Source organism: Fomitiporia mediterranea (assembly GCF_000271605.1).
Source record: "Fomitiporia mediterranea MF3/22 unplaced genomic scaffold FOMMEscaffold_17, whole genome shotgun sequence".
NCBI lineage: Eukaryota > Fungi > Basidiomycota > Agaricomycetes > Hymenochaetales > Hymenochaetaceae > Fomitiporia > Fomitiporia mediterranea.
Window position 1 is genome coordinate 402663 of NW_006760402.1, and position 24528 is coordinate 427190.

General features: G+C 47.0%; 7 protein-coding genes across 7 annotated transcripts; 3 read left to right on the forward strand and 4 right to left on the reverse strand.

Annotated features, from left to right (window-relative positions):
- Positions 1-1462: 1462 nt before the first annotated feature.
- On the reverse strand, positions 1463-2037 carry FOMMEDRAFT_97153 (uncharacterized protein; the record flags this gene model as incomplete). Its single annotated transcript, XM_007271399.1, has 2 exons — positions 1463-1746; positions 1932-2037. Coding segments are annotated over 2 exons (390 nt in total), but the record flags the coding sequence as incomplete, so codon positions are not given.
- A 940-nt stretch (positions 2038-2977) lies between these two features.
- On the forward strand, positions 2978-5578 carry FOMMEDRAFT_114450 (DEAD-domain-containing protein; the record flags this gene model as incomplete). Its single annotated transcript, XM_007271453.1, has 8 exons — positions 2978-3217; positions 3293-3392; positions 3447-3598; positions 3652-4413; positions 4469-4868; positions 4931-5120; positions 5179-5360; positions 5415-5578. 8 exons carry the CDS (start codon positions 2978-2980, stop codon positions 5543-5545), a joined length of 2157 nt encoding a protein of 718 aa, XP_007271515.1. The 3' UTR covers positions 5546-5578.
- Positions 5579-5710: 132 nt separating this feature from the next.
- FOMMEDRAFT_162008 (uncharacterized protein) lies at positions 5711-7886 on the reverse strand (the record flags this gene model as incomplete). The annotated part of the gene is made up of 5 exons (XM_007271454.1): positions 5711-5844; positions 6316-6904; positions 6960-7179; positions 7239-7735; positions 7803-7886. The coding sequence occupies 5 exons, from the start codon at positions 7884-7886 to the stop codon at positions 5711-5713; spliced, it is 1524 nt and encodes a 507-aa protein (XP_007271516.1).
- A 222-nt stretch (positions 7887-8108) lies between these two features.
- Positions 8109-10182, reverse strand: FOMMEDRAFT_23815 (delta-sterol C-methyltransferase). The gene is made up of 3 exons (XM_007271356.1): positions 9623-10182; positions 8441-9447; positions 8109-8380 (listed from the first exon to the last, which is right to left on the reverse strand). The coding sequence occupies exons 2-3, from the start codon at positions 9434-9436 to the stop codon at positions 8330-8332; spliced, it is 1047 nt and encodes a 348-aa protein (XP_007271418.1). The 5' UTR covers positions 9437-9447; positions 9623-10182; the 3' UTR covers positions 8109-8329.
- FOMMEDRAFT_97039 (uncharacterized protein) lies at positions 10086-12226 on the reverse strand (the record flags this gene model as incomplete). The annotated part of the gene is made up of 6 exons (XM_007271392.1): positions 10086-11108; positions 11162-11382; positions 11459-11536; positions 11633-11713; positions 11764-11865; positions 11920-12226. The coding sequence occupies 6 exons, from the start codon at positions 12224-12226 to the stop codon at positions 10086-10088; spliced, it is 1812 nt and encodes a 603-aa protein (XP_007271454.1).
- Positions 12227-15488: 3262 nt separating this feature from the next.
- FOMMEDRAFT_23817 (uncharacterized protein) lies at positions 15489-18993 on the forward strand. The gene is made up of 4 exons (XM_007271357.1): positions 15489-15982; positions 16057-17019; positions 17089-18453; positions 18514-18993. The coding sequence occupies exons 1-2, from the start codon at positions 15678-15680 to the stop codon at positions 16997-16999; spliced, it is 1248 nt and encodes a 415-aa protein (XP_007271419.1). The 5' UTR covers positions 15489-15677; the 3' UTR covers positions 17000-17019; positions 17089-18453; positions 18514-18993.
- Positions 18994-19419: 426 nt separating this feature from the next.
- Positions 19420-23876, forward strand: FOMMEDRAFT_149287 (uncharacterized protein; the record flags this gene model as incomplete). The annotated part of the gene is made up of 16 exons (XM_007271455.1): positions 19420-19509; positions 19638-19805; positions 19842-19875; positions 20093-20839; positions 20887-20974; positions 21029-21162; positions 21219-21240; positions 21296-21333; positions 21390-21507; positions 21576-21674; positions 21729-21753; positions 21872-21949; positions 22006-22170; positions 22231-22316; positions 22377-22401; positions 22455-23876. The coding sequence occupies 16 exons, from the start codon at positions 19420-19422 to the stop codon at positions 23571-23573; spliced, it is 3036 nt and encodes a 1011-aa protein (XP_007271517.1). The 3' UTR covers positions 23574-23876.
- Between the last annotated feature and the right edge of the window lie 652 nt (positions 23877-24528).

Sequence of the window (24528 nt, forward strand, 5' to 3'; positions counted from 1 at the left end):
TAAATCTTAGTCAGAGGAAACTGTTGTATTTTTTATTATCAAATAGTACACAAATACACAAGTAATTGATACATTTAACATTGTATTTGTGTTATGAATGAGTTCCAACTAAATTTACATTAATTTTAAAGGAATAATGAAGAAATTTGGTTAAGAATTGAGTAAGATACAGAGGAAAGTGTGTGCTCACTGTATGAGACAGTGAGCTCAAGGTGTGGCAGGTGGGGAGGGCACAGTTGCCATATAGGGCACTCAGCATACTTATTTTATTTTATTTTATTTTGACTTAGAATTTTTTTTACTATTTAAGTCTAGTATTAAGTACAGTTAGGGAGAAAAGCTCAAAAGGTACCTAATTAGAGGGACTACAAGGGTCTTGTACACCCTCTAATTAGGCCCCTTACAGTATGTCCCTCAGGTGGAAATCACACCACGGAGGCTCTCAATAGAACAGGTAGAGTATTTATTACTCTAGCTAGTTTCTTACTGATTAAAGTTCTCGCGAAGGTTGTCTGTTATCGAGCAATCTACAGGAGCTTCAATCATCTAGATCAGAGATTGCAGATTCAGGATACAGATAATGACAATGAAAGCGACACATATATCAGAGTTGGGGATTTGGATGTACTTCGCTGGTTTGAGAAGTACCAATAGCGATGCATCAGTACGTTCTCGTACATACTTGATAGTGAATATACGCATGTCGACTGTCTATCAAGAGTGGTATCTATACATTGTACCTGAACTAAATACATTAATTATTCTGTCTTTAAATATGATAACTAATAAGAAAGCTCGTGATCATTACGGTTTATGTGAAACGGACAGATCTCCAATGCGGAAAGGCATAAATAATATATAATAACGTCTGTGATTGTTCAAGCCCAGGAGAAATGATCCAATCAAACCAAAACTAAAACCTGTACTGCTATGCAAGACTGCTCGAGGATGCCATGAATGAACTCCGATCGAGGTATGGAGGCGGTAGCTCTCGTATATCAGCAGCGTCCTCGTGTTGTATAATAGGTCGTTTTGGCGCCATTTCCATATCTCCAGAATTATCAGAGGCTAATCGCGAGTATGACTTCCTACCAGTTGATGCTGTGTTCGGGCCTACCCACGCATCAGGGAGGATTGCGGGTTCTGGTCTGCCAGTTTTACTTAGGAGACGATTACGACGGCGGCGTAAGAAGAGAAGGACGCCAGCGAGAAGAGCTAAGCCGACGACGACGGCGACAATTATGATGATCCAGAATAACGAGCTTTTGTGTTTCCCGTCGGATGAGTTTGAGTCGGATGTCGAAGGTGTATGCTGATTCAGATTGGAAGAGGTGCCGGAGGATAGTTTTACTGGGCACTCAGTTGCGTCGGTAATATTTGCACCGCTACTCTTGAAGAGACCCGTACTAGATCCCCACACCCCGTTTGCATCAGATACAGAGACTAAACAAATATTATCAGATTAATTCGAATAAATGCACATGCCAGGTGGCATACCAATGAACTGATTATTTGGATTGACTCGATTAGGCCACGTCAGAACGTCATCGCCATCATTGAGCGTCACATTCGAAACCAGTACAGTATTCATTCCTGCAATGGAAACGGTGTACGGCTTTTTACCTCCTGTCATGCTTAGACCTAGAGGTTCACATGTGTCCACGGAATCCGACGTGGATACATTTGGAGATATAGTGATAGTCGTGGATGGCGTAGGAGGTAAACAGCTAGAACCAGAGCCATTATCTAACGTTGTACTTGTGAGAGACGGCGAGCCGATGAGAACAAAGGAGACTAACCTGTTACACTATACACAAATGGGTCTACACCACCCGTCATGCCAGTGCTGTCGGCGACTGCGAGAACAAGGGAAGAGCCTGAAGGACTCGTTAGGAGAAATTTGGGCAGGAATAATTATTCAATTTGCGCACCACTTGCGTGATTAACCTTCCATGACAAGCTTGACAAGTCCGAACCCAAGGGTGAGACTGTCGGGACACCATTCACCTTCCACGCAAACATGTAGTAAGGTGGAACGCCGAAACTCGTCGAGTTACTATTCGCTGCAACAACGGAAATTCCATAGTCCCCGCATTGTGCTAATGATGTCGAAACGGACTAGAAATGAACGGAACCACATCGAATGTCAGACGCGTGAAGCAAAAGGAGACCGAGGAACATACCGCGTCTTTCCAGCCCCATAGAAAAGCTGCGTTTGCAGATGAACTCATTGTTTTTGCACGAAAGGAGAACCACAAATAGAGCCCTGCCTACAGGCGGTGGTGATCTTTTGATAGCACTTGCAGCTTGACGCTGCTGCTTTAGAAGGTGTTCAGTGGGAGCAGGCACCAAGAGGGGTGCCGTAATACACATCGTCGACACATAAAAAGGCCGGGGTAAATTAGACCGCACCGCCCAATAATCATTTGTGATGAACAAGCGACCCTGCCGCCTGATGAAGGGCGGCGCGGATATCACAACTTTGATTGCTCAGCCGGGTAGTCCTTGATTTGCAGTGCCTCACTCCTTTTGCACTCCACCAGAGTTTTACTGTGCCTTCTCTTGCAGTGCAAGGCTTTTAGATAGAAAAGCAGGTAGTCTGTGCACAATGAAATTCGTCAATGAATGGTCAGAGGGGCGTGCAGGATATTACAGATATTTCTCTCACGTTTCTATGGTCACAACGTCATATCGATGACAGGTCAGGTCTTGTGGAAGGCGACAATTGAGTCTATGAAGGGAATATATAAAACTATTCTGAACATCGGAACCCTTTGGGACAGAAGAATGAGACAACAGTCCGTCGTGAACCTTATTACGATATGACATACCTGCAAAGGGAAATTACTATAATAAGCATAGACCAAATATGTATACGCTGATCATAGGTTAGGTAAGCAAAAAGTACAATTTCTATTCCACTTCAAAGAATCAAAGTTCAAACGTGAAGCAGATTTCTTCAGTTCATCAGCGACCTATGTCCCTTCTTGTCTCCAAACGCGCTCTGAAGCGCAAGAAACCATCATCAAGTGCTCTGGGCTCAAGGAAAAGACTAAGGAGGGATGTAAATTCAATAGAAGACCTACCATGGAAAAAAGTCTCGCGTCCTAGCGCGTTGGGCTTTGAGGGAGACGACGGCATCTTGGAGTTGGAGGAAGTTGAAGACGTTGAGGTTGTGTATGAGGAGACCAAGAACGGTAGGGTGGCAAGGTTTAAGGTGTGTACATGTATTCCGTGATATGTCGAACGCGTTTGCGTTGTTCAATGCTGACAATGTGATTGACCTGCGTAGGTCTTGGAAGATCAAGAGCACGAGCGAGGAAGTGTGTCACATGAAGACGACGATGAACGGACTAATGGAGACCCTGTGGTAGAAGAGGATGTATTCGACCGTGGGCTGTTTCTTAACCTATGATATTAGGTCCTTTATTCATCTTATTTTATAGTATCACTACTTCCTGAATGGTCGGACTTCTCATTACATGCCCGTCTCCTCTCCGCCTTGCACAGCCAGAAATTTGCAACGCCAACCCCTATACAGCGAAGTGCAATTCCCGTAGCTTTGAAGGGAAAGGACGTCGTTGGTGTAGCACAGACCGTGAGTACATTCATTTCTAATGCATATGCTATGCGTTTCTGAACATTCCTTAGGGCTCAGGTAAAACACTTGCTTACGGGTTGCCTATCTTAAATCACCTCCTCCAAATGGGACGTCCAAAAGGGAAACGACCTCTTCAAGCTCTTGTACTCGCACCAACACGTGAATTAGCGTTGCAAGTCACCGAACATCTAAAAGCTTGTGTTGTTGAAGATGCAGAGCGACGGACAGGTGCTCCACGTGTGAGCATTGGTACCGTCGTTGGTGGGATGGCGATACAAAAACAGATTCGTATAATAGAACGTGGAGTGGACATATTGGTCGCTACCCCAGGCCGTTTGTGGGACCTCATCGAAGAGGACAACTCTCTTTCCGAGCAACTTCGAACTCTCCGATTCCTCGTCCTGGACGAGGCGGATCGGATGATTGAGACTGGCCACTTTGCCGAACTGGACAATATTATCCGACTCACAACACGTCAATCGAAATCAACTGAAACGGACGAAGCGTTCATGTTTGGAGAGACCGAGACGCGAGGCAAAAACGATGAAAGCAATGAGGAAACTCCGATGCAGACCTTCATATTCTCTGCGACGTTGAGTCGTGACCTTCAACAGAATTTAAAGAAATGGAAGCGCATATCCAACAAGGTAACGAAGAAGGGAACAACCGACAAGCCTGTGTCGACGTTGGACGAGCTACTTTCGAGACTTGACTTCAGAGATCCGGAGCCGGAAGTGATCGATTTGAGCCCTGAGGGTGGGATCGTATCTACACTCAAAGAGAGTCAAGTCGAATGTCTGAGCGCAGATAAAGTGGGTATCGCTTCTCGTCCCAGATTGCTGAGAATATCTAATAAAAGTCTACTAGGACGTATATCTATACTACTTCCTTCTACGATATCCAGGACGCTCTCTAGTTTTCCTCTCCTCAATCGACGGTATCCGACGCCTTCTACCATTATGCGAACTCCTACAACTTCACGCTTTCCCACTTCATTCACAACTACAACAGCGCCAACGCTTAAAGAATCTCGACCGCTTTAAATCGACAGCTAATTCAATTCTCCTGGCTACCGATGTAGCTGCTCGCGGGCTCGACATCCCGAGTGTAGATCATGTCATTCATTACCAAATTCCACGATCCGCAGACGTTTACATCCATCGCAACGGTCGAACGGCGCGCGCTTCGCGTCATGGTTTCAGCCTTATCATGTGCGCGCCAGATGAGAGACGCATCCTTCGCGCGTTACATACCAGTTTGAATCGAGGTCAGCTTCGTACTCTCCTGATTCAGTAAAACGATTAAGTTGCTGACTGAACCAATAAATAGTGGGCGAGAACGAAATCCCCGATATGCCAATCGAGCTTGACCTCCTGGATAAGCTCAAGGGTCGCGTACAACTTGCAAAACGCATTGACGCAGCGGCACATCGCGTCAAGAAAGAGAAGCACGAAAGGAATTGGATGAAGGAAACAGCAGAAGCTATGGAAATCGAGCTCGATTCTGACATGGATGACAAGTACGCTGTCATCAATCTTAGTATTGCTCCACAGGAACTCTAATATATTGTTTTCCAGACTATCAGATGGAGATGCTCCATCAAAAAAGCGAAAAGATTCAAAAGTCAAACAAGAAACACAAGCACTTAAAGCGGAGCTCAAACACATGCTTTCCCAACCGCTAGTCGCAAAGGGCGTAATGAAGAAGTACATCACGTCCGGTGCGCGCAGCGTCGTGTCCGAGCTACTCAACTCGAAAGGTCCGTCTGTTTTCTGGTTCTGACTGTGTTTAGCACGCAGCTGATATTGAACAGGAGACGATGAGATGTTGGGATACAGGAGGGCGGAGGCGAGAGACGACTTGGTCAATACAAAAAGTTCGGCGGATAATAAGCAGAGACCCAAGAAATCGGAAGTGGAAGAAGAGTGGACAGGATTCGAGTGATAGCGCTACCGTCGGATAGAGGCCTTGTTAGCCCCTGTCTCTATTCTATATAATAACATAAGAGCTAGGTACCCACCAATATGAGACAGACATTGATTCCAAAATCCAGGCATTTAATCAGGCGACCTTAAAGAAATTATATTAACAACAGCATTATCAATCAAGTTAGTGAATTGCATCGCACACTGGTCCTTCGCGCAGCACGTTCACAAACGAAAAGCAGCCCAGATCTACATCCGTATGCTCTGCACCCGCAGTACTGAGATGTGGCTCGTGTGGGTGCATTGTGGGGAACGAGCCTATGCACGTAATCGTGATTCACTTTCACTCTTCAGAGAAACCTATCCTCCTGCTGTGAAAGTACTGTCCTAGTAGCTAGATTTCAACAATTCATATTGCTGGCTTGCATGAGACACACTTTAAGGTTATTTGGACCATCTATGGTGCTTTTATCGCACGGCTTTGATATGGAAATTGAAGACGACTGGACTGGGTTGATCTCGTAGTATTACAGTCTGGTAAGGGAAGGGGAAGATCTCGCTCTGGTCACTGTAGTGTATTATAACATCAGAGTACAAGTACTATCCAAGGCAGAGTAGATGTTGATTTCAAATATAGCTCTACAACCAGTTGATTCGAGAGGAATTTTTATTAATAATATTAGCAATGTCAAACAAGTTGATGGATTACAACATGCGTTGATCCATCGCGCACAAAATTAACAATCGAGAAACAACTCAGTTCTACGAGTAAACTATATGTTCTCGCACCACCCCGATACATTGTACGGTAGAACTTGCCTAGTTCGTCAAATCCATAGATGTGGATTGTCTTGGATCTGTCCCTATTTCTCGAAAGTAGGATGCCCAGTAGTATATCGATTATACATCCGTTTGATCTTGAGACCGCTAGCGTCTCAGCCAAACATTCATCTGGGTGTCGCAAGAAATGCTGCAAGTGCTGGGTACATCGTATAGAACCAACTATGGGATTGCATGCCTCGGTAGTCTGTATCGCGACCTCATAATGGCATGCAACGTAGGCACCTAGCTGGCTAGACTCAGATACTGCTGTAGCAATGATTGCTACCTTTACCGTGTCGGCAGTGGCATATTGCGATAAATTGTGCAACGTGATGTTCGAGCCGCTTGTTAGGAAAACACCCCTGGAGGGATCGTGGAGTGCATCAGAGAGGTCTTGAGAAAAGCGGTCGACTTCTGAGAAGTGAACGACAGGTATGTGGCCCAAGATTTTCCGAAGGGAGAGCACCTCCAGCTTCCAACCACCAGCAATTGAATACAATGCAAAAAATAGATGATCATGCATGATCTGAATGTCATTTACTGAGACCATGTCTTCCTGATAAAGCTTGGTCAAAGTGGAGACACAGATGGATTTCGTTCGCAACACGTACAAAGATGACATCGATCTGCTCTTCCATTTTCCAGTTCCACACTATTGCCGACCGTGTCTGAGAGTTATTCACAATAAGGGCAGCAAATTCACCATCTAAGCAGAGTGTAGAGACCCGAAGATTTTCATCTGATCCTCTTTGTGATGAATTGCGAGCAACTGGATGCTCAATAGCAGTACCATTTTCTTCATCTAGCTCTAAGCAGAACAGTTCAAATGACCTGGTCAATACATGATGAATGATTAAAATAGTGTCTCTAACATTAAAAGGTAAACTTACATTACATTAGACTTTGAATCAAAAGAAACAACAAAGATCATAATTGAAGAATCCGACATCTCCTCCAATGCAAATCCAATAAAATTGGAATTGCTTCCACTGCTGAGTGACATACGAGTCCAGACGCACGTATCCTTCTGGACATTATATACCCGTAGTTGCTTCTGATAGCCTATGAATAGCAATTTTCCTTGTAGTGCCAGCCTGAAGGATGTAGGTTCTCGCATGTCCAGCACATCGGCAGCATCGACGGGAGCCCCGATATGAACGATCTGCTTATTTCCAATAGAATCGGGGATATGTCCTTCACCAGCACCTTTGCATATCTTTATCCATCGAAGAGTCCTTACAACCAAGGATCGGATCTCCAGGTAATCAAGTTGTCGAATGTCGATGTACTTTGGCAGCCCGGGAGTACAACTTTGTCTAGCCAGTTTTCCAAGGAGCAATATCCACAAAGTTTTTGAAGCGACAATCTCCTTCAAGGCACAGCAAGTCTGTCAGACGGACGAAAAGAAGTGATCGTGAGCTAAAAACTTTTCTGCATGCAAAAAGGAGCCTCACTTGCTCAAGCATAAGAATATCCTGCCAGTCTGAAAGGGATAAGACTTTGAGAAGGACGTCCTTTGGAAGGTCAATGAGATGCATGGTTGATGCAATGTGTACTCGACAAACGACGTGAGTATTTCGAATCCGTGATCTTTGATTTTGATCATTGTAACTGGACCTCGGTCAATTACTTAGAAAGCGAAAAGACACAGAAAAGACTGCTGATGCACGTGATGGTGTTTCACTCTTTGCAAATTTAAAACCGTTGTCTCGCGTGGTCTTCGTCCTCTCAAACTGAAAAAGAGCATGAGTGATAGCCATGACATAACACAGCATAGCAATGCAATCTAAGATTTTCCATAAAACCAAGAATTAGTTCCGTAAGTACAAAAAAGCAAAGCAAGTTGCAAGGTATACTAAAGATTTAAGAGATAATGCAAGCAGCAAGCGAAATGGAAGATGAAAAATCAAAGAAAGATAATCCTAGCAGATAGGTAGATAGATTGAGAGAATGAATGGATGTGAACGTAATTTTGTTGCATTTATTCTTCCGTCGGTTTTCTGCTGATGACGAGGTACATCGGGGTAAAGAGCTGCCATCACGTACGTCAGCTCAATTGACATTACGAGCGAGAAGGAAGGAAACGGCATACCTTGGTCTGACCACCCTTAACGAGCGCCTCAGCGGCAACCTTCAAAGTCTCACTAACATCAAACGTCCCCTTCGGCATAACACCCAAAATCTCCAACATTCGAATAACATTATGTGAAACAAGTTGTCCACTCCAGCTCATTCGCCAAACGGTAATATAATCCCAGAACGTCTGGGCTTTGCGAATATCGCCTTCAAGAGGATAATACCAGGGTACGGCGTCAGGACGCTCTGCAAGGTCCTCTTCGTGCTCGATGACGAATCCAACGTTTTGGAGTGCAGCGCGCGCTTGTGAGAGTGGACGCATCTCCGGGATACCGTTCCCTATCTCGATCTGATGTGCGAGTTTCTTGTGTTCGGGGATTTCAGGATTCCACCGGTCCGTCATACACCACTCGTATACACCAAACACTCCTCCAGGCTTAAGAACGCGCTTAATCTCGCTATAGACACCTTCCCACGACGGTGCGTGCACAGTAGCCTCAATCGCATACACAGCATCGAAGCTATTCTCCCCAAACTGCTCCGCAAGCTTCATGAAGTCGCCCTTCTGAAACGTGACTTGATCTGAGAGACCTGCACGAGCAGTGTACTTCCTTGCACGTTGGACCTGGAACTCATTGTTATTTATCCCGACGATGTGTACGTCCGAAAAACGCGCAATCTCCCTCGCTGGCCCACCAACACCACACCCTACGTCCAATACACGCATCCCGGGCTTCAAACCCATTTGCGCAGAAAGGTAATGCTCGTGTCGGGCAAGTGACGCAGCGAAGGCTTCGCCCTTGTAGAACCGCGAGAAGTGGAAAGACTGTGACCAGCCGTATTCGTACAAGTCTGTTGCACCATCGTAATAACCGTTAACGACATCGGCATAGGATTCTAGACGGTTTTCCTTGTCCACACCAGCCTCCTTGGACATGTCCTTTTGCCAGAAGGCAGTATAGTTTTCGACGCGCTTCTCGACGCGGCCATCAGCGAGAACCTTGCTTGGCATGGTAGGTTAATCTAAAACAATGTTCGACAATGAGTATTTCTGTTCACGAACAAATCGAAATAAGTTGGCAAGAAGTCAGGGACTTGAATGGTTCCCGAAGGAAATATCCCATGGTGCAAATGCACGTCGAGCATTATGCAGAAAAGATATGCATCATCGAAGGAACAAACCAAATGCAGCACTCACATTCTAAATGATATCCAAGAGATGATAGAATGGGAGAGGGAGGGGAGAAGGGGGGAGGACGAGGGAAAGTGCTAGTGGCGGATCCTTATGAACCTGCGAAAGAGAAGAAGAGAAAAAAGTACGACTTTCTGTGAGTCGTTCGACATTATGTAATTTCATTCTCGCCGTATCAGCGGACCGGAGTTTAAATTTCTAAACTCCACGTAACGGTGATCAACGCAGGTACGCGCCTCTCTGTCGCCAAGAGCAAAGCCCACTTTGATCAAATCAACAAGAATCAACAATGATCTTGGTTAGACAGTCTCCTCGACACGCGTGTCTCCTGCAAGGAATCTGAGTGTCATACTAAAGCTGCCAGTGATCGTCAGCCTTCCACGAGGGTGGTCGTTGGAGCTCGTAATAAAAATATATCGAATACGTTCCAGATGACCTCATATCCAGCGTACCGTCAACTATACACGCATCAGCTGCAAACAGCCCATCGACCTCCTCCCGCCTTGAATACACGATCCTCATTCAGTAGCCTCTCCAAAGCATCTTGCACGTCCCAACTACCAAGATTCGTCCACTGCGCATCCGACCTTTGCAAATACGAGGCCAACTCGTCTGCAGTTGGTGGTCTTTGTTTACGCGACGATGTGCGAGCGGTTTTGTCGATTCCAGTGAGGGTACGTAGTGCACGCATGACGATAGGCGATAGTGTTCGCGGTGTGATGGGTAGATAAGATTCTTCCTGGTCATCAGGATCTGATAGGTATCCAGCAAACTGCTCTTCTTGACTAGGGCCGCTAGATGTGACGCTGCTTACGGTGCTCGCGGTGGATGGTAGAGGCATAGACCCATTACTATTTTTCCATAATCCAGAATCATCTCCATCTGCGTCAGATGCATGCTCAATAGGCCGAGCGGGTCCATTCCAAATAACAATATTCCCAGCCTTGTGAAGTTCTCGTATCGTCTTCTGAAATAATCGTTTCATGTTTCTCGCAACTTGCTCCGGATCCGAGGCACCATTCGACTTGAACCGAGATGAAGTATTAGACGAATTACTTGCTTGCGTTTGCCGGCAATCCAGGCCTTTCTCCTTCTCGCGTTTCCTCTTCTCTCTCTCACGACGTTTTCCTTCAGCCCACACAACTGCCAATGCCATCTCAGCCAGAACAGGAACACGGCGGAGGTAGCCTAGCGTGAAACCATATTGAGTTTCTTCATCTTCCGCCTGATTAGTTGTCTGAAGGATTTTTCTGGGTTTGGGAGTTAAAAGTGGAGAATGACAACGCCGGTGTCGACTCTTCGGAGTTGGTGTCGCGCACGGGTCATTGAAATGAATCGGATCGTCTTCGTCCTCGTCGGAGGACGACACTCGCGAAGGGCGGCAAGGGGGTGCAAAGTCCATATAATGCTTAACATAGATACGGAACGTAACATCTGTAAGGTCTCGTGAGCGTAGTCGCGAAGGATGCCGCAAACGGGGCCGTTGAGGAGACTAAACATCCTCTTAGCATATCACAATCAACAAGGCAATAGTAGACAACTTACCGAAGTAGACGATCGACTGGATTCAGTCCCTACGGGCGAGGATACCGACGCAGGAGAAGACTGGGCCACGGGATCCTTCGATGAGGAGGCAACAGGATTAGCGTCAAGTTGTGGTTCTAACTTCGGTATGACAAAAGGATCGGGAAGGTAATAATGTTCGTGGCATAGTTTAAGGACTTCCAACCAGTGTCGAGGTTCGTCGTTCGCAGACTTACAAATAGCTTTAAAAAAAGTTATATCAGTAAAATCTGTTCCCTATATTGGAGTTGAAGCTGAAGTTCCACGTACAGAAGCCACCAGGCTCTAGCCGCAAATACCTCGAGCCTCGTCCATGGAATATACGTCCTTGAACAGTAACAATAGCGCCAACAGTTACTTTCGGTATTTTCAACGGAGCGGGTTGTTTAGTATGCTTCTTCGATGGTGGCTTTATATCCTTCGGTCGTTCATATTTCGACGATGGTTTCGAACGCCGGGATTCCGGCGTTGACGGTGGTTTCGCTGGTTTCGGTTGCTTCAAGTCGCAATCGATGACAGATGTACCATCATCCACTATAACATTATCAGAGCAGAATTCCAGAAATTAGAAGGCACGGACATACCCTTAAATCGTAACATATCATCAAATTCATCAACCCCTACAACCATACCCACAATCTTCACAGTTCGACAAGGCACGCGGCCCATCCAATAGAACTCCTCGTCTAAATACTCCCCTTAGTCAGATTTAAGCACAAGAAGAAGAAATAAGAACCTACTGTCGTTCCCCTCATGATCCATCTCGAACACATGCTTCACGCGTACAGGGGCTACCGCAGCTTGCGTAAATGTCCATTTATATAGTTCCGTCAACGAATGTGACGTCTTGCGTCGACACTCAAGGATAATATCATGCTTCGCCTGAGCCTTTTTGGATGACGGCGAACGTTCCGTGCATGATGTAAGGCTCGATTCAGGGCTGAGACGTTTACGTTTTTGAGGAGTCAGGAGGACGGTTGAAGTTGTGGCATTTTGAGCGTTATTATTCCGTGCAGAGACGTTATTCTTCGTCTGAGTACGAGACATTCTATTCAAGATCTATGCCCATTTCAGTTGATGAGTAGCATGAAGACGTAAATGATCATGGAGACGGAAGAAAGTTCGAAATCGCGAGTCATTCGCGACGCGTTTCAGGCACGTGATGGCCATGCGCATACTCAATAAGGAAATCAAATCAAGTTGCTTACACAACGGTGGATGAAATCATACAACGTAACCGGATGAAATTACAAAACGAGAGAAGAGTGGGTTATTCAGAGGCAATTATTTGAGATAAATGAGTAACCTTTCTTTTCTCTATTTTTGTCAAAGCAAAATGTAGCATTATTATTGTATATACTGAAAGAGTAGTAAAGTATTTTGTCTGCTTCTGTTAAGAATAATTTTTAGATTTAAAAGTATATTAATTCTGCTGTACACATCACCAAATCGAACACGAAAATGTATTGGAATTTACTGCTAAGACATATATTTTTTACATATTGTGGATCCTTATATTCGCTTATAAAGTCTACATGTAAATATATTGCCTTGTCAGACTCTGCACGTTTTGGTGATGCATGTTAAAGGTGTATATAAGATTAAAGTAGAGTTGGATGTTCCTGTCAGGATAACCTTATTGGTAGGCCTAGATTATGTGTGCTGGTAGTAAGGGTGATACTATGGAGAAGTAAGAGTGTTAAGGGCAACCAACAACAGTTGCCTATGTACGTCCTTGATTGGGTTGTTGTAGACTCATGATTAATGGTCTCTAGGTATAAGCGCTGTATACACGTATAGAAGTAGGACAAAATAGGATAGGAGATAAAAGCGGCTGGAAATTATGAACAGCTTAAAGTTGATTGACAATGCGTAATAGGTGTGATTGTGAATTGTGAAGTGAAGCCTCTATCCAAACTTATTGTGATCCCGAATGTGGGACAAAGATCTTTCTATAGGCCCAGCTACACTGGAAGCGTCAATCGAGTGATTGTCCTCGTGTACTTCATCAACACAAGATTGACGCAAGTAATTGTTTAGATCGGACGTTATTGGTGTCAAGCAGTATCGAGGCAAAGCCGTCATCGTCAATGTGATTGTCAAGGGGCGGCACACTCCGAAAATAACAATTGTAATTATACGTTTAGGCAAAGTCCAGGATTTTAGACTTCGTATGACGATCCACCACTTCAGCAAAGCGTCAGTCAGTCAGGTCAGGTCAACAGGTCATAGCGTCTGTCAGGTCTACACTATCGTTTCGTCACCCCATCCGGATACTGCGCACACTACATAATAATAACACAGACAGCTGCAATTAAAGAACCCAGAGATACCCGCAGTGCACAATCCGCGCAACATCCGCCCGCTCGCCAACTTGAAATCACCTCACTAAAAGCCTATCCGACGTGCACGGCAACACGAGCCAGGCAAACAAAGACACGAAGAGAATGAAGAGAGCAACGTCAGCCTCGTGTCAAGCACGCACCCTCTCACAATATATATATCTTCATCTTCAAATTATCACAACAGCACGAGAGAGAAGAAGGTAACTCGCGGGTCGCTTTCGGCTTCCGGGTATTATCGAAATAGCCTAAACTTAAACCTACCCCTATCCGTCCTGTCCTGTCTCTCTCTCTTGGGTTGGGTGGGACACTCAAGGAGATGCCGTATCGCCTCCGCGATTCCACAACCCAACTCTTTCCCTCACTTCATCACTTCTCCCTTCAGTCCTTTGCTTCGCTCGTAAAAATGGATGACGGAGAGGGTTGAGGACGTTTGAGGCTTCTGAAATTCTTCGGCAGAGGTCGTGATTGCAATGTGGTCCTTTCTTCCTTTATTTTTTTAACCCCTATCCATATATTTTCTTCGATTTCATGAGTTTTGATTTGACGTCCCTGCCTGCCTGGAGATCTGACGGAGACCAAGGCATCATAAGATAAGGACAACATAAGGATCCAAATTATGAATATATGATTATGGAGACTCTGGGATCTCAGGATCTGCATTCTCGCGGAAGTCATGGGGCACGCAGGAGTGTGAGAAAGAGAGGCAGACAGCAGGGTTTCAATTTGCAACGATTCAAACTCGGGTCCAAAAGCAAGAGGATTCGATATGGATATGGAGTGGCGCGTGCGGAATGAGTTACGAAGAGGAGAAGCTTAAGCTTAGAAATGAAGTGCGTGTGACCTTGCCTTCCTTTTGCATCTTCATACCCAGTCAACTGAATTGGTGAATATTATTGATATTGAGAATTGTTTCTTGTAACGCGGGTTCATTTGGATAAGGTACAAGAATGGATGACACAATAGATCTGGACTTCGGTCACGGTAAAACTGAATGACTCGGGGGCAGTGCTAGTCCGCAAGAGGTCCGGAGCACATCTGCGTCGAATCTATTTCCCAGATTACGTTTACGGTGCAAGATGCAGTTTCGTTTCGTCGCAAAGAGAGAGAAGGGGGTCAGACTAATTGCAGGACAACACCGATTCCGAGGAGGCGAGACTCGTACTGACAGGGCAGAAGGCAGACGTGCTGTGCGCATGCGCACCGCCAGTGATCGGTAGTACTGTCACTGTATATATGCCGCTGTGGGGTCGTGCCGCCGCGAGAGTCTGGACATGGATCCGGGAAGACGCCAAAAACTAGTTTGCCATGCGTTTTGCATGGATTCGATCAGTGTTTGTTGGCGTGACGCAGGGCCATGCTAGTCCGCCGGCTAAGACAGCTCGAGGTTTAGGCCAGCCTTGGGAATGTTTCTTGATGAAAGGTTCCAGCAACGAGGCTGATTTGCTCATGCTCATGTAATGAAGGCGGGACACTCGCTAAACGTTGATCATTGATGAAATTGTGCAAGTCAAAAAGTCTGGCTACACGCGTCTCGTGTGCGTCGTCAACAGGAATATCAGAGAAGCGAGAGAACAATGAAAATGTGCTTGTTCGAAGGCGAAGAGATGCTGGCATGCTGAGCAGTGGGGAGCTTCGAATGACGGCCGGCCGTGTGGACAAGGAAGGTCTCGAGCAGGCCTGGTTTGCGTCCCTTGATGGTCCGCGGCCGACCCGCTTCGCAAATTTATTTGTACTTTGCACTCACTCAACGGGAAGGGCACTGGGCCCACAGCGATCCCAAATGAGAGAATATTTGACTGGGAGGACTACAATGGGCAGACGAATTGTTGTGTGGGAGTGCGAAACGTGGAACGACGTGGAGAAGCGTCGTCGAGCGGAGAGGTCTTGCCTGGAGACGCGGAAGCGACAAACAAACACTAAACGGAATAAGGAAATGAATGGACCGATGTGACGTGACAGGCGGTGTCTGACTCAGCCAAACTACGCTTGGTTAGGGAGGGGTGGCGTGACAGCCTGGCCTGGTGATGGAGCGGAGTATGAATATAAGAGGAAGGAGGAATCTGAGTCCTCTCCTCTTTCGTCTTTGCTTCCCATCACCTCGTTCGTCCCCTTGCCCCCGCTCCTCGCAACGCTCATCCCTCGTCCCCACCGTCATGCTGCTCGTCCAGCAACCCCAGCATCCATCCTCAGTCTCCCTAATGCCGTATTCAAAGCAGTTCAACACTTCCGCCAGCCATAGACGCAACCCGTCCGCTCCAGCCGCAGTTGTCCAGGGCCAGGTGCAGCCAACCAAGACTCCTGGCCTCCTCTCACTCTCGAAGCCCTCTGCGACTCGCCAGCCTCGCCACCCAACACCGAGGCAGCCCAGGTCCAAGCCGCAGCACCCGCAACAGCTGCAAGGGGCCTCGCCGGAGCGGCATCGCGGGAGGAACAATTCGTCGAAAGATAAGTCGGCTAGGTGATTAGATTTCTTGTGTGCAAAGTTGTCTACAGAGTGCAGCGACTCAATCTGGATTCTTTTCCTCGATACAGACCCGTATCAAAACCCCGTGCTGGACATGGGGGACGTGCACGCCAACCGTCCCCTTCACCTATTCCCCAATCTGAGCAGTCATCCTCTGACGAGACCGTTGCTGTTCCACCTAATTCTACTTCTGTTATTGCTACTGGGCCAAAGCCCCAAGCTTCTACCGCGCAGACGACCGTCTTGAGCGCTCCTTCTGGCCGCCTTGCCAAGCGTCGCAACCGCGCTTCCATTCCCTTCCCGTCATCGGTTTCGACCCCGTCGGTGAATCCCAAGGCAGCGAAATCCAGCCAGAACCAACCGCCTCGTGCTAAACCCGTTCCCGTTCCCGTCAAGCCAAAGGTGAACAACTTGCCTATTTCACGTTCGGATCCCGTTTTGTCGCATTTCCCACAAGCCTCGCTTCGTAACAATGGGGCAGATGTCTTCCCGATCTGCGACGATAACGACGACGGTGATGACGAAGATGCTTTCGAGCGTCCGACCACGCCATCGCCGGCCGGTCGTAGGAATGGAGTTACCACATGGCAGCAGGATTCGCTGTTCAACTCGGATAGTGAGGAGGGTGGGCCGCGCACTGCGCCCATCAGCATGAAAGCAGGCGTGGCGAAGCATTATTTCCCATCGCCTGTCCCCTCACCATCTCGTCCCTACCACAAGCGTACGCCGAGCGTACCCGCAGACGGCATGTTCGATTTGTCGTTTGGTTCTGACAACGAGCTGAATGCATCGGAGATGAATGCACTGTTTGGACATGCATCTTCCAATCGCATGCACTACGATGGTTCTGTGCGGTCCACAAGCACGCCATTGAGAAAGCCTGATGCTGCTGCGACATTCAATAAATTCGCGAGCCCGATGTTCCAGAACAGCCCGCGCCCGGAGCAGCTCCGCCCGCCAACGTTCTCGCTGGCGAAGATGAAGAAGGCTCTCGTTGCTCAGTCTGACTGAGTCAGCGCTCGGCCAATCGGGTATGTCTCCGATTAATCCCGGATGACATAATGTACTTATTGCGTCATTTCTTTTTGGTTTCCTTTTAGGGTTCACTTCCACTCTCTTGCTTCATTCCGCGTCGACCGCGATGCAATTATTCTTTTCAAGATTAACTTATTGCTTTCGACGCTCGATTTTGCATCCCATTTGGACCCCCCTCCAACCTTTCTTTGGTATCTGATTATTACCGGCATTTATGGCTTTTCGCTTAGGACACCCGCTCGGCTTACTCTCCGCATCCCCGGCAATTGGTCCACCGCTGTGAACGCTTTGTGGGTGGTGCATATTCGCACTTGATTTGTTTCTTGGCCATTATCTGCAACATTAACAGCACTCACGACGTCACGTAACTGGCCCGCCATTTTGGGCCACGAGTCTCGCAAGTCTCAACTTCAAGTGCCTCGCATTTCCTCTTTTCTCGTTTTCTCTCAGCTTTATATCTCAATGTGCAATACCTCGCATTCTCGCATTGCTGTCATTTTCTTCAACCCAAGCCCCTCCATCCTCTTTCCTCGGCTCGCATCGTTTCGCATCAAGTATAACATATAACTACGACATAAAGACAAGACTCTCGATCACCGGCCTATTTCGCTATACCTTGCTTTCGATCGGTGTTCCGTGTATGAGTGATGGTGGGTTCAAAGGGAAGCCATTCTACTCGAACCGATATTTATGGTGCGAGGTGCGACCGCGCTGTCAACATTCTTTTGCCGGTACGCCTTGTGCCCCGCCTCGCAGGTCCCCCAATCTTAGACACCTCCGACATGGCCTCCCTTAACCGCCATCCTTCTTTTCCTTTTTTCCCCTTGACGGCATCCTCTTATATTCTATTTCTTTATCTTATTCGGTGGTATTCCGCGGTTTTTGCTGTATCAATCGGCGCCGGCTGCGCGTTGTACATCATTGTCAAGCATTCCGTTTACGTTCCTCTGTTATTTGGTTTCTTGCCTTCTCGTTTTTCTCCTTTCTCTCACTCCAAACCAAATATTCAACCCCGATTAAAAAGCGTTAGCCTTTTAATGGTTTTTTGGTGCTTAGTGCTCCTTCCTCGATTGCGCCATTCTGACAATGTATTCTATCCTACCCTCCTGTGCTGCTCGCGTCAACTCCACGCATCTAAATGTCGTGAATTTGCACGCAGCTTTTTCCAACCCCGTTTACCCCCATTACTCGACCTCTCGTTCAACTGTCCTCTATTGTCTTCACGAACCTTTTTTTTGTGTTTCCGTTTACTTAGAAGCAAAATCTGTGCATTAGTCGGAGCATTCATTTTCTATCTCTTCATCCATCCACTTCCATGGCCCTACCCCTCACTTTCGCGGTCTAATTCTTTGACCGTGGTACACAATACCTCCCCGTTGTATCTTATTTTCGGAGTAGTCCTCTTCTGGAGGTGGAGAAGAGGTGTTATTGTGCGTTTCTGCGTCATCGATTCGTTTCTTGCTGACTTATGTGTAATTTTCCTTCATTAGGTTTCTCCGCCTCGCGATGTTGATGTGTCGGTCAAGTTCTTTGAAACGTCACCGCGACGTGGTCTTCGTCAACCTTACTATGTCCGCATGCGTTTGCCGTCATCGTCACTCGCGCTATTGCATCGATCGCAACATATCAAATTAATAATCTATCTATTCACCACATTCCTTCACCCGATCCGAATTACCCTGTCCTCTCCTTACGTTCCGTTCCTAACCATACGGGTTTGCCTGTTCTCGAGACTTGTTTCGGAAAGGTCGCATTTGGCACTCGTATATCCTGTTATCCGTCCCGCGTATCCTGTCATATTGAGCCGACTCGCGTTCTCGGTCCCCTCGACATCTACTCAAAGCACCCTTATTCACTCCCTGTCGCATCGCATAATACGCATCAGCATCAGCGTTATCCTCATCATCACATCACATCCATCACATCACGCGTCACACGTTCTTATCCTCTCGCCCACTTTTCTCAACACCTCCATCCAACGCCATGGTTCTAGATTTTTTTCTTTTTTCCAAGAAAAGGGGCGTTAGTTTTATTTTTCCAAGTCAAGTAGTAAAACCGAGAACGGGTGGATGGAGGAGGATGTTCGTGTGTGTTCGTGGTTTTTTTCGATCGACGATGACGGTGTGCGTGCATATCCCTGTTCTCGGACAAAGTCAAGTAGTACGTTAGTTAAAGTGATTTGTGTATTGTTAGTATGTTTGTTTGGGGACGTGAATTGCAGTAGTTGGTGTTTGTTAAATTTGTGTGAATTTGTCTGGTTGGTACTCGGAGGTGTTTGAATTCATCTTAAGGGCCCGAAAGCAGAGATGTATGTGCACGACTCACGTGCCTGCCTAAAAGGCGGGATCTCACATCCTGGACGACGCCGTCGTTAACCGTACTCGCCATCGTCAGCGATGCCCAGCTCTTCTCCCGACTCAGCCGCAGACACGTCTCCTGCAGCAGAACATACGCGCAGGAGAGCATACAAGGCTTGTCTTCACTGCGTACGTCTTTCATGCACGCCCAGTATCGTCCCCTTATCAATCTCCATCCATCACAGCGTTCACGGAAAGGTACCTGCATGCTCTGCCATCCCTTTGTTACCATTGCCTTGAATAACCGTGTTTGCTAGCGAAATGTGACTTGGGAGACATCGCGTGCCCTGGACAGCCTCCGTGCGCGCGGTGTAGGCGCGAGAGACGGGAATGTATCTTTGCGCCGTCCTACAGAGGCGGACGAATCGTCAGAAAGTCGAACGCTGACACAGATAGGAATGCGGACGCTCGAGGACCTGTACAAAGTACGTATATGCTCCCCTCTATTATATTTTGATTAGTTGGATGGCGGACTGCTCTCTCTGGCTTGTACTTGTACGCGGCATGTCTTTAACGCCGCGCACAAGCGCATTGAGCCTCCATTCTGAAGGTCAACAGCAGTGGAGGCTGCTTTGTGTAAACACTATACTCATGATGTGATCCGGGGGATTCGCACCGGAAAACTTCCCCTCTCATTCCGATTGCTCAATAATATCCATGAATGCTGAAAGCTAACATTTATCCCTTTATTCAGAACACGAAAATAATTCAGTCACGTTCTCAACATCAGACATCGACATCGATGCAGAGATCGAGCAGGATGTCAATGCTCGATCTGACTCCGAAGGTCCACCTCGTAAAGCAATGAGACTCGACTCCTCTGCCTCCGGATCCGAGAACGCAGGCGACAGGGATCGCGTCGATCCACAAAGCCTTGCAGCCGCATCACTTCGCAATCCTACCGATGCACTTAATTTACTGGCTCTTGCGGCAGACGTCGACCGAAAGAATAAGTCAAAACGTCGCGCTAGCATCAGTGAACCAGTCTCTGCAGAGTCGCCCACACACGGACACGATGGTACATCCGAAGCTGACCATACTCGGGGCTCCGGGCTGAAATCCGAAGATGGTTCCATTTCATGCGGTGCCCATTCCCACCAACACAGTCATGCACATCGCGCACCAACGCCACCATCGCTCTCCACATATGCACTCGTGCGGGATCGCGTCCTCACTCCGAGTACCCTTAATACTCTCGTCTCGCATTACTTCTCAAATGCACATGCCGTCTTTCCGATGGTCCCACATCACCATATTCCGCGCTGTTTCACCGAGCTAGCACGTTTCGCTGCAGATGAAGCGCCTCTCCTTACTGCGATAGTTGTTATCGCATCACGCCAAGAGAAAATGTTTGATGTACATTCGAGGAGTTGGGAGTACATGCAAACCCTTATCAACGAACTTATTCTTGGGAAATATGCATCTGTTGGTGCCGTGGAGGCGCTGCTCCTCTTATCAGGTACGCACATCTAAAATTAGACATACTGAAGCTAAAATAGTTCACAGAAAATCTGCCTCGGCGAACTGAGGCCGCGACTGAAGACGATGAGCACCGAATGGCATGGATGCTTGTCGGAATGGCCGTGCGAATAGGGTATATGCGCGATATTTTGTCACTTTGACCCATTGACTGAACTTGCCTTCGTAGGTATATGCTCGGATTAGATCAGAAGACACTCCGACCGCTATCTCCTGGAGTTGAAGATAATGGCGAGAAGGATAACGATTCAGGTGCTCGGAGCGAAAACGAAAAACTTGACAGAGATCGATTGGCATGGACTTGTACGTGAATACTTGTCCTTTTTAAAGTTCCACAATATTAAACGCCAATCATTCAGATTGTTATATCTTCGATAGAAGGTACGGGGCATTCTTTCAGTATAAAAGTGGTTGATTCTGATGTTCTTCAATTTAGTATTTCAATTCGCTCGGGAAAGGCGTTCTGGAGCAGAGGTAAATCACCATCCCTTTCATTTACGATTTAATACTGACGATCGCTCATTGTGCAGGCCCGGGTCTGTGCTTTCAACGCACACATAGCGGAGCCGTACCCTCTGCGTCAGAAACCTTCCCATCTCTACGTGAAATCGCTGGCCTTCAGGACGACTTCTCCGCCATGCTCCAAGCGTACGTGATGCTTATATGCTACATTACTTCTTGATTAGAAAGCTGATGTATTTTGTGCTGATGTGTAGGTACACGGAACTAACCCAGACGATGGCTTCCGCGCATGATGTGTTATATCCATCGAAAGATAGGACGATAGCGCTCGTGCGCGTCGGAGATTACCACAAGTAAGGAACAATTCTTCATCTATGAGTTAACTATGCTGACATGTTGTGATACAGATACCTCGACGAGCTAACACGAAGTGCGTAGTTTACCCGACCGATCAAATTCCTTACTGACATGGTTCGGCCTTTCCTTGATCTAGGTATTGTGAGTTGGCTTTGACATTATCAAGGGAATCATTCATACCCACTGATTTGATAAGAATGGCTTCCGCCTGAACTGGGAAGGGAAGAAGTGGGAGACAGCTATCGTGCACGAATGCGTTTGGTTGTCTTTCGTAAGTCCTATTACCTTACCATGTAACATCCTCGCGTTACTAACATTTCTCCTTAGCATTACACACGGCTATACATCTACGCTTTCGCCTTCCAAGCTCACGTCCAAAGAAACACGTCAACAACAGAAGACGGCAAGAAAGTTGCGGATAGTATCATATTCCCGCGTGGTCCGATGGGTAGTCCGGATGCTCGATTTATCCTTGAGGCTATTGATGCTGCGGTATGTCCCTCTTTTCAGGTCAGGTACTTTGATGAAGTGAAAATTCTGACGTTGATCAAGACGGAATTACTGCATATATGTGTGGAGAGACTGCATCCAAGCGGTGTGATGACTTATTTACCTTGGAGATTTTTCTTGTATTTTCAGTAAGTGATTCATTGACTTGCGGTTTCATCTATTTTTTAAACTTCACCTGTACCGATTAGATATGCGGGCGTTTTTCTCCTGAAGGTATGTTTCGAAATGTAGTTGCAAGAGCAATGTTCTGATCACTTCTTTACAAGGCCGTGTTCGTCGGCGCCGTCGTTCCGCAGGACCAACGAGCAATCGTGCAACTAGTCAAAAAAGTGATTGTCTGTCTCGCTTGTGCGAGCTCAGACGATCAGCACTCAGGCGTGCGTTACGCGCGTCTACTGAATGGTCTTCTAAAAGTATTCAGTCGTGGAGTCGACGGAGTCGCGTCTCAAGTTGGTACACCGAAAAGAAGAACAATAGGCCTTCCTTCGAGCACGTCGTCGTCAGCAAGTCCACGCAAAGATAATGATACGCCTCCAAAAATGGGTTTCAACGTGGCGCAGGCAAAAGACATGGAGTTAGATCCCGCAGCGCCTATGGCGAACCCTACTACACCCATCATCGCAACTCCTTCACTCACTTCGGGTCATCTCGTGAAATCCGTTAACTCATCGATGTCTCATGATGTCCCCCTTCATCACGTACACAGTCCAGCAACCGAAGCTGTCCTCGCACACTTGCCTATGCCTCGATTAGACGCCAGTGTGGGCAAGTTTGCTGACAGAGGCAATACCTCCTCTCACGCTATGCATGCTGGACAATCATTACACCAACCAATTGCGACGGATGCACTCTTCGGAAGTAGCCAAATGAACGCAACAAGCTCTACTTCACGATATACGAGCAGTCTTACCTCACCGCCGTACCATCGCGGACCCACACATTTGCACCATAGACAACACTCCCGTTCACAAGCGCAGCTCTACCCACCATCCCACCCTTCCTCACGAGCTGTCAGCACAAACGGGTATACAAACGGCGTGAATGTCGACGTCGCAAACTCCGGTCCGGGTCCCACAGGTCACACTCCCACCCCAAATCCCGGTCCGACACCCGGTCCATCGGCAGGTCCAGCTCCCGCATCAGCATTCGACATATATCAAATGAGCCCCTCAACAGGCGCGAACCTCAACCTCTCGCAATTCGATCTGAACTGGCCACCGACGGAGGTAGACGGCCTAGCTCAGATGTTAGCAGATGACCATGCATTGGACGGGGATTTTTGGATGTCGTTGCCTAGTCATGTTCACTGGCAGGCTTGGCCGCAGAGTGGAACGGGTGGTGGCGGGAGTGGGACGCCTGCACCGCCTGCGTCTTTGATGAGCTGACCCGAGTGAACTTCTTGTTTGATTGGTCGGTTTGTATGTATGTACATGGTTTTCTGGTTATTCGGATTTCTTGGGTAAAAGGGATTTTGCGAATGGAACTGTTGGTTGGTAAAGGAATTTGTATTTCTGGCTGTGTACTTCGCATAGACGTTGGATTTTCCGTTTCGCTATTGTTGTTGTATGCATCCGTTGTTTGTATGTGTACTTTGCTCTGCTTTGCTTATTTTTCGTGTTTTCCGAGTCGTTTGGTTCTGGAGTAATATTGCGAACAGTACTAGTGCTCTGATATAGACTTCATTTTCGACTACAATGAATCTAAAGAGAGTTTGGCTCTGCGAAATGCATTAGTACAATAAATATTGGCCTTAAGTGCCAATTGCAATTGTAATAAAGCTACTTAGGATTTACAGTTCTCATACTCAGGAGAGTATGTGAAGGGTCTTGACTCCTCCCACTATATGTCTGCTTAAAACCATCATGTGTGTTGACCAGGACAACTAATAGTTGATTACACTTAGAAATGTCATTCAAGGTATCTGTCAGGTTGCTTGGATCATTATAGTTTCAAAATAATTTGCAAAGCACCTTAGTCACCTTTCTGCTCAATGCTTGCTGCATGACAAGTATTGTTAGATAAGACACTTCGAGAGCTTTGCAAGACGGATGATTGATCAAAGGTCTTGGTTATTGGACCCAGGCAGGTAAAGTCGGAACGTTTCTCACGCTGCCTACTTGGAAAGTGTTTAGGTCGTTTCATTTCGAACTTGCCTCAAACGCCATGACTCCATCCATTCTTCTGGCCCTAGCATGTATGAATCACCATAATCCAGTATTTTCTTCTGGCTTAAACTAGCTGACGTAAAACAAAGAGCTGTGTATGCTAGCTATAACTAGTCCTGCGCATGATGTCGGTGGTGCAGTCCTGGTGTGGCATTTGCTGTGACTCGGATATTGT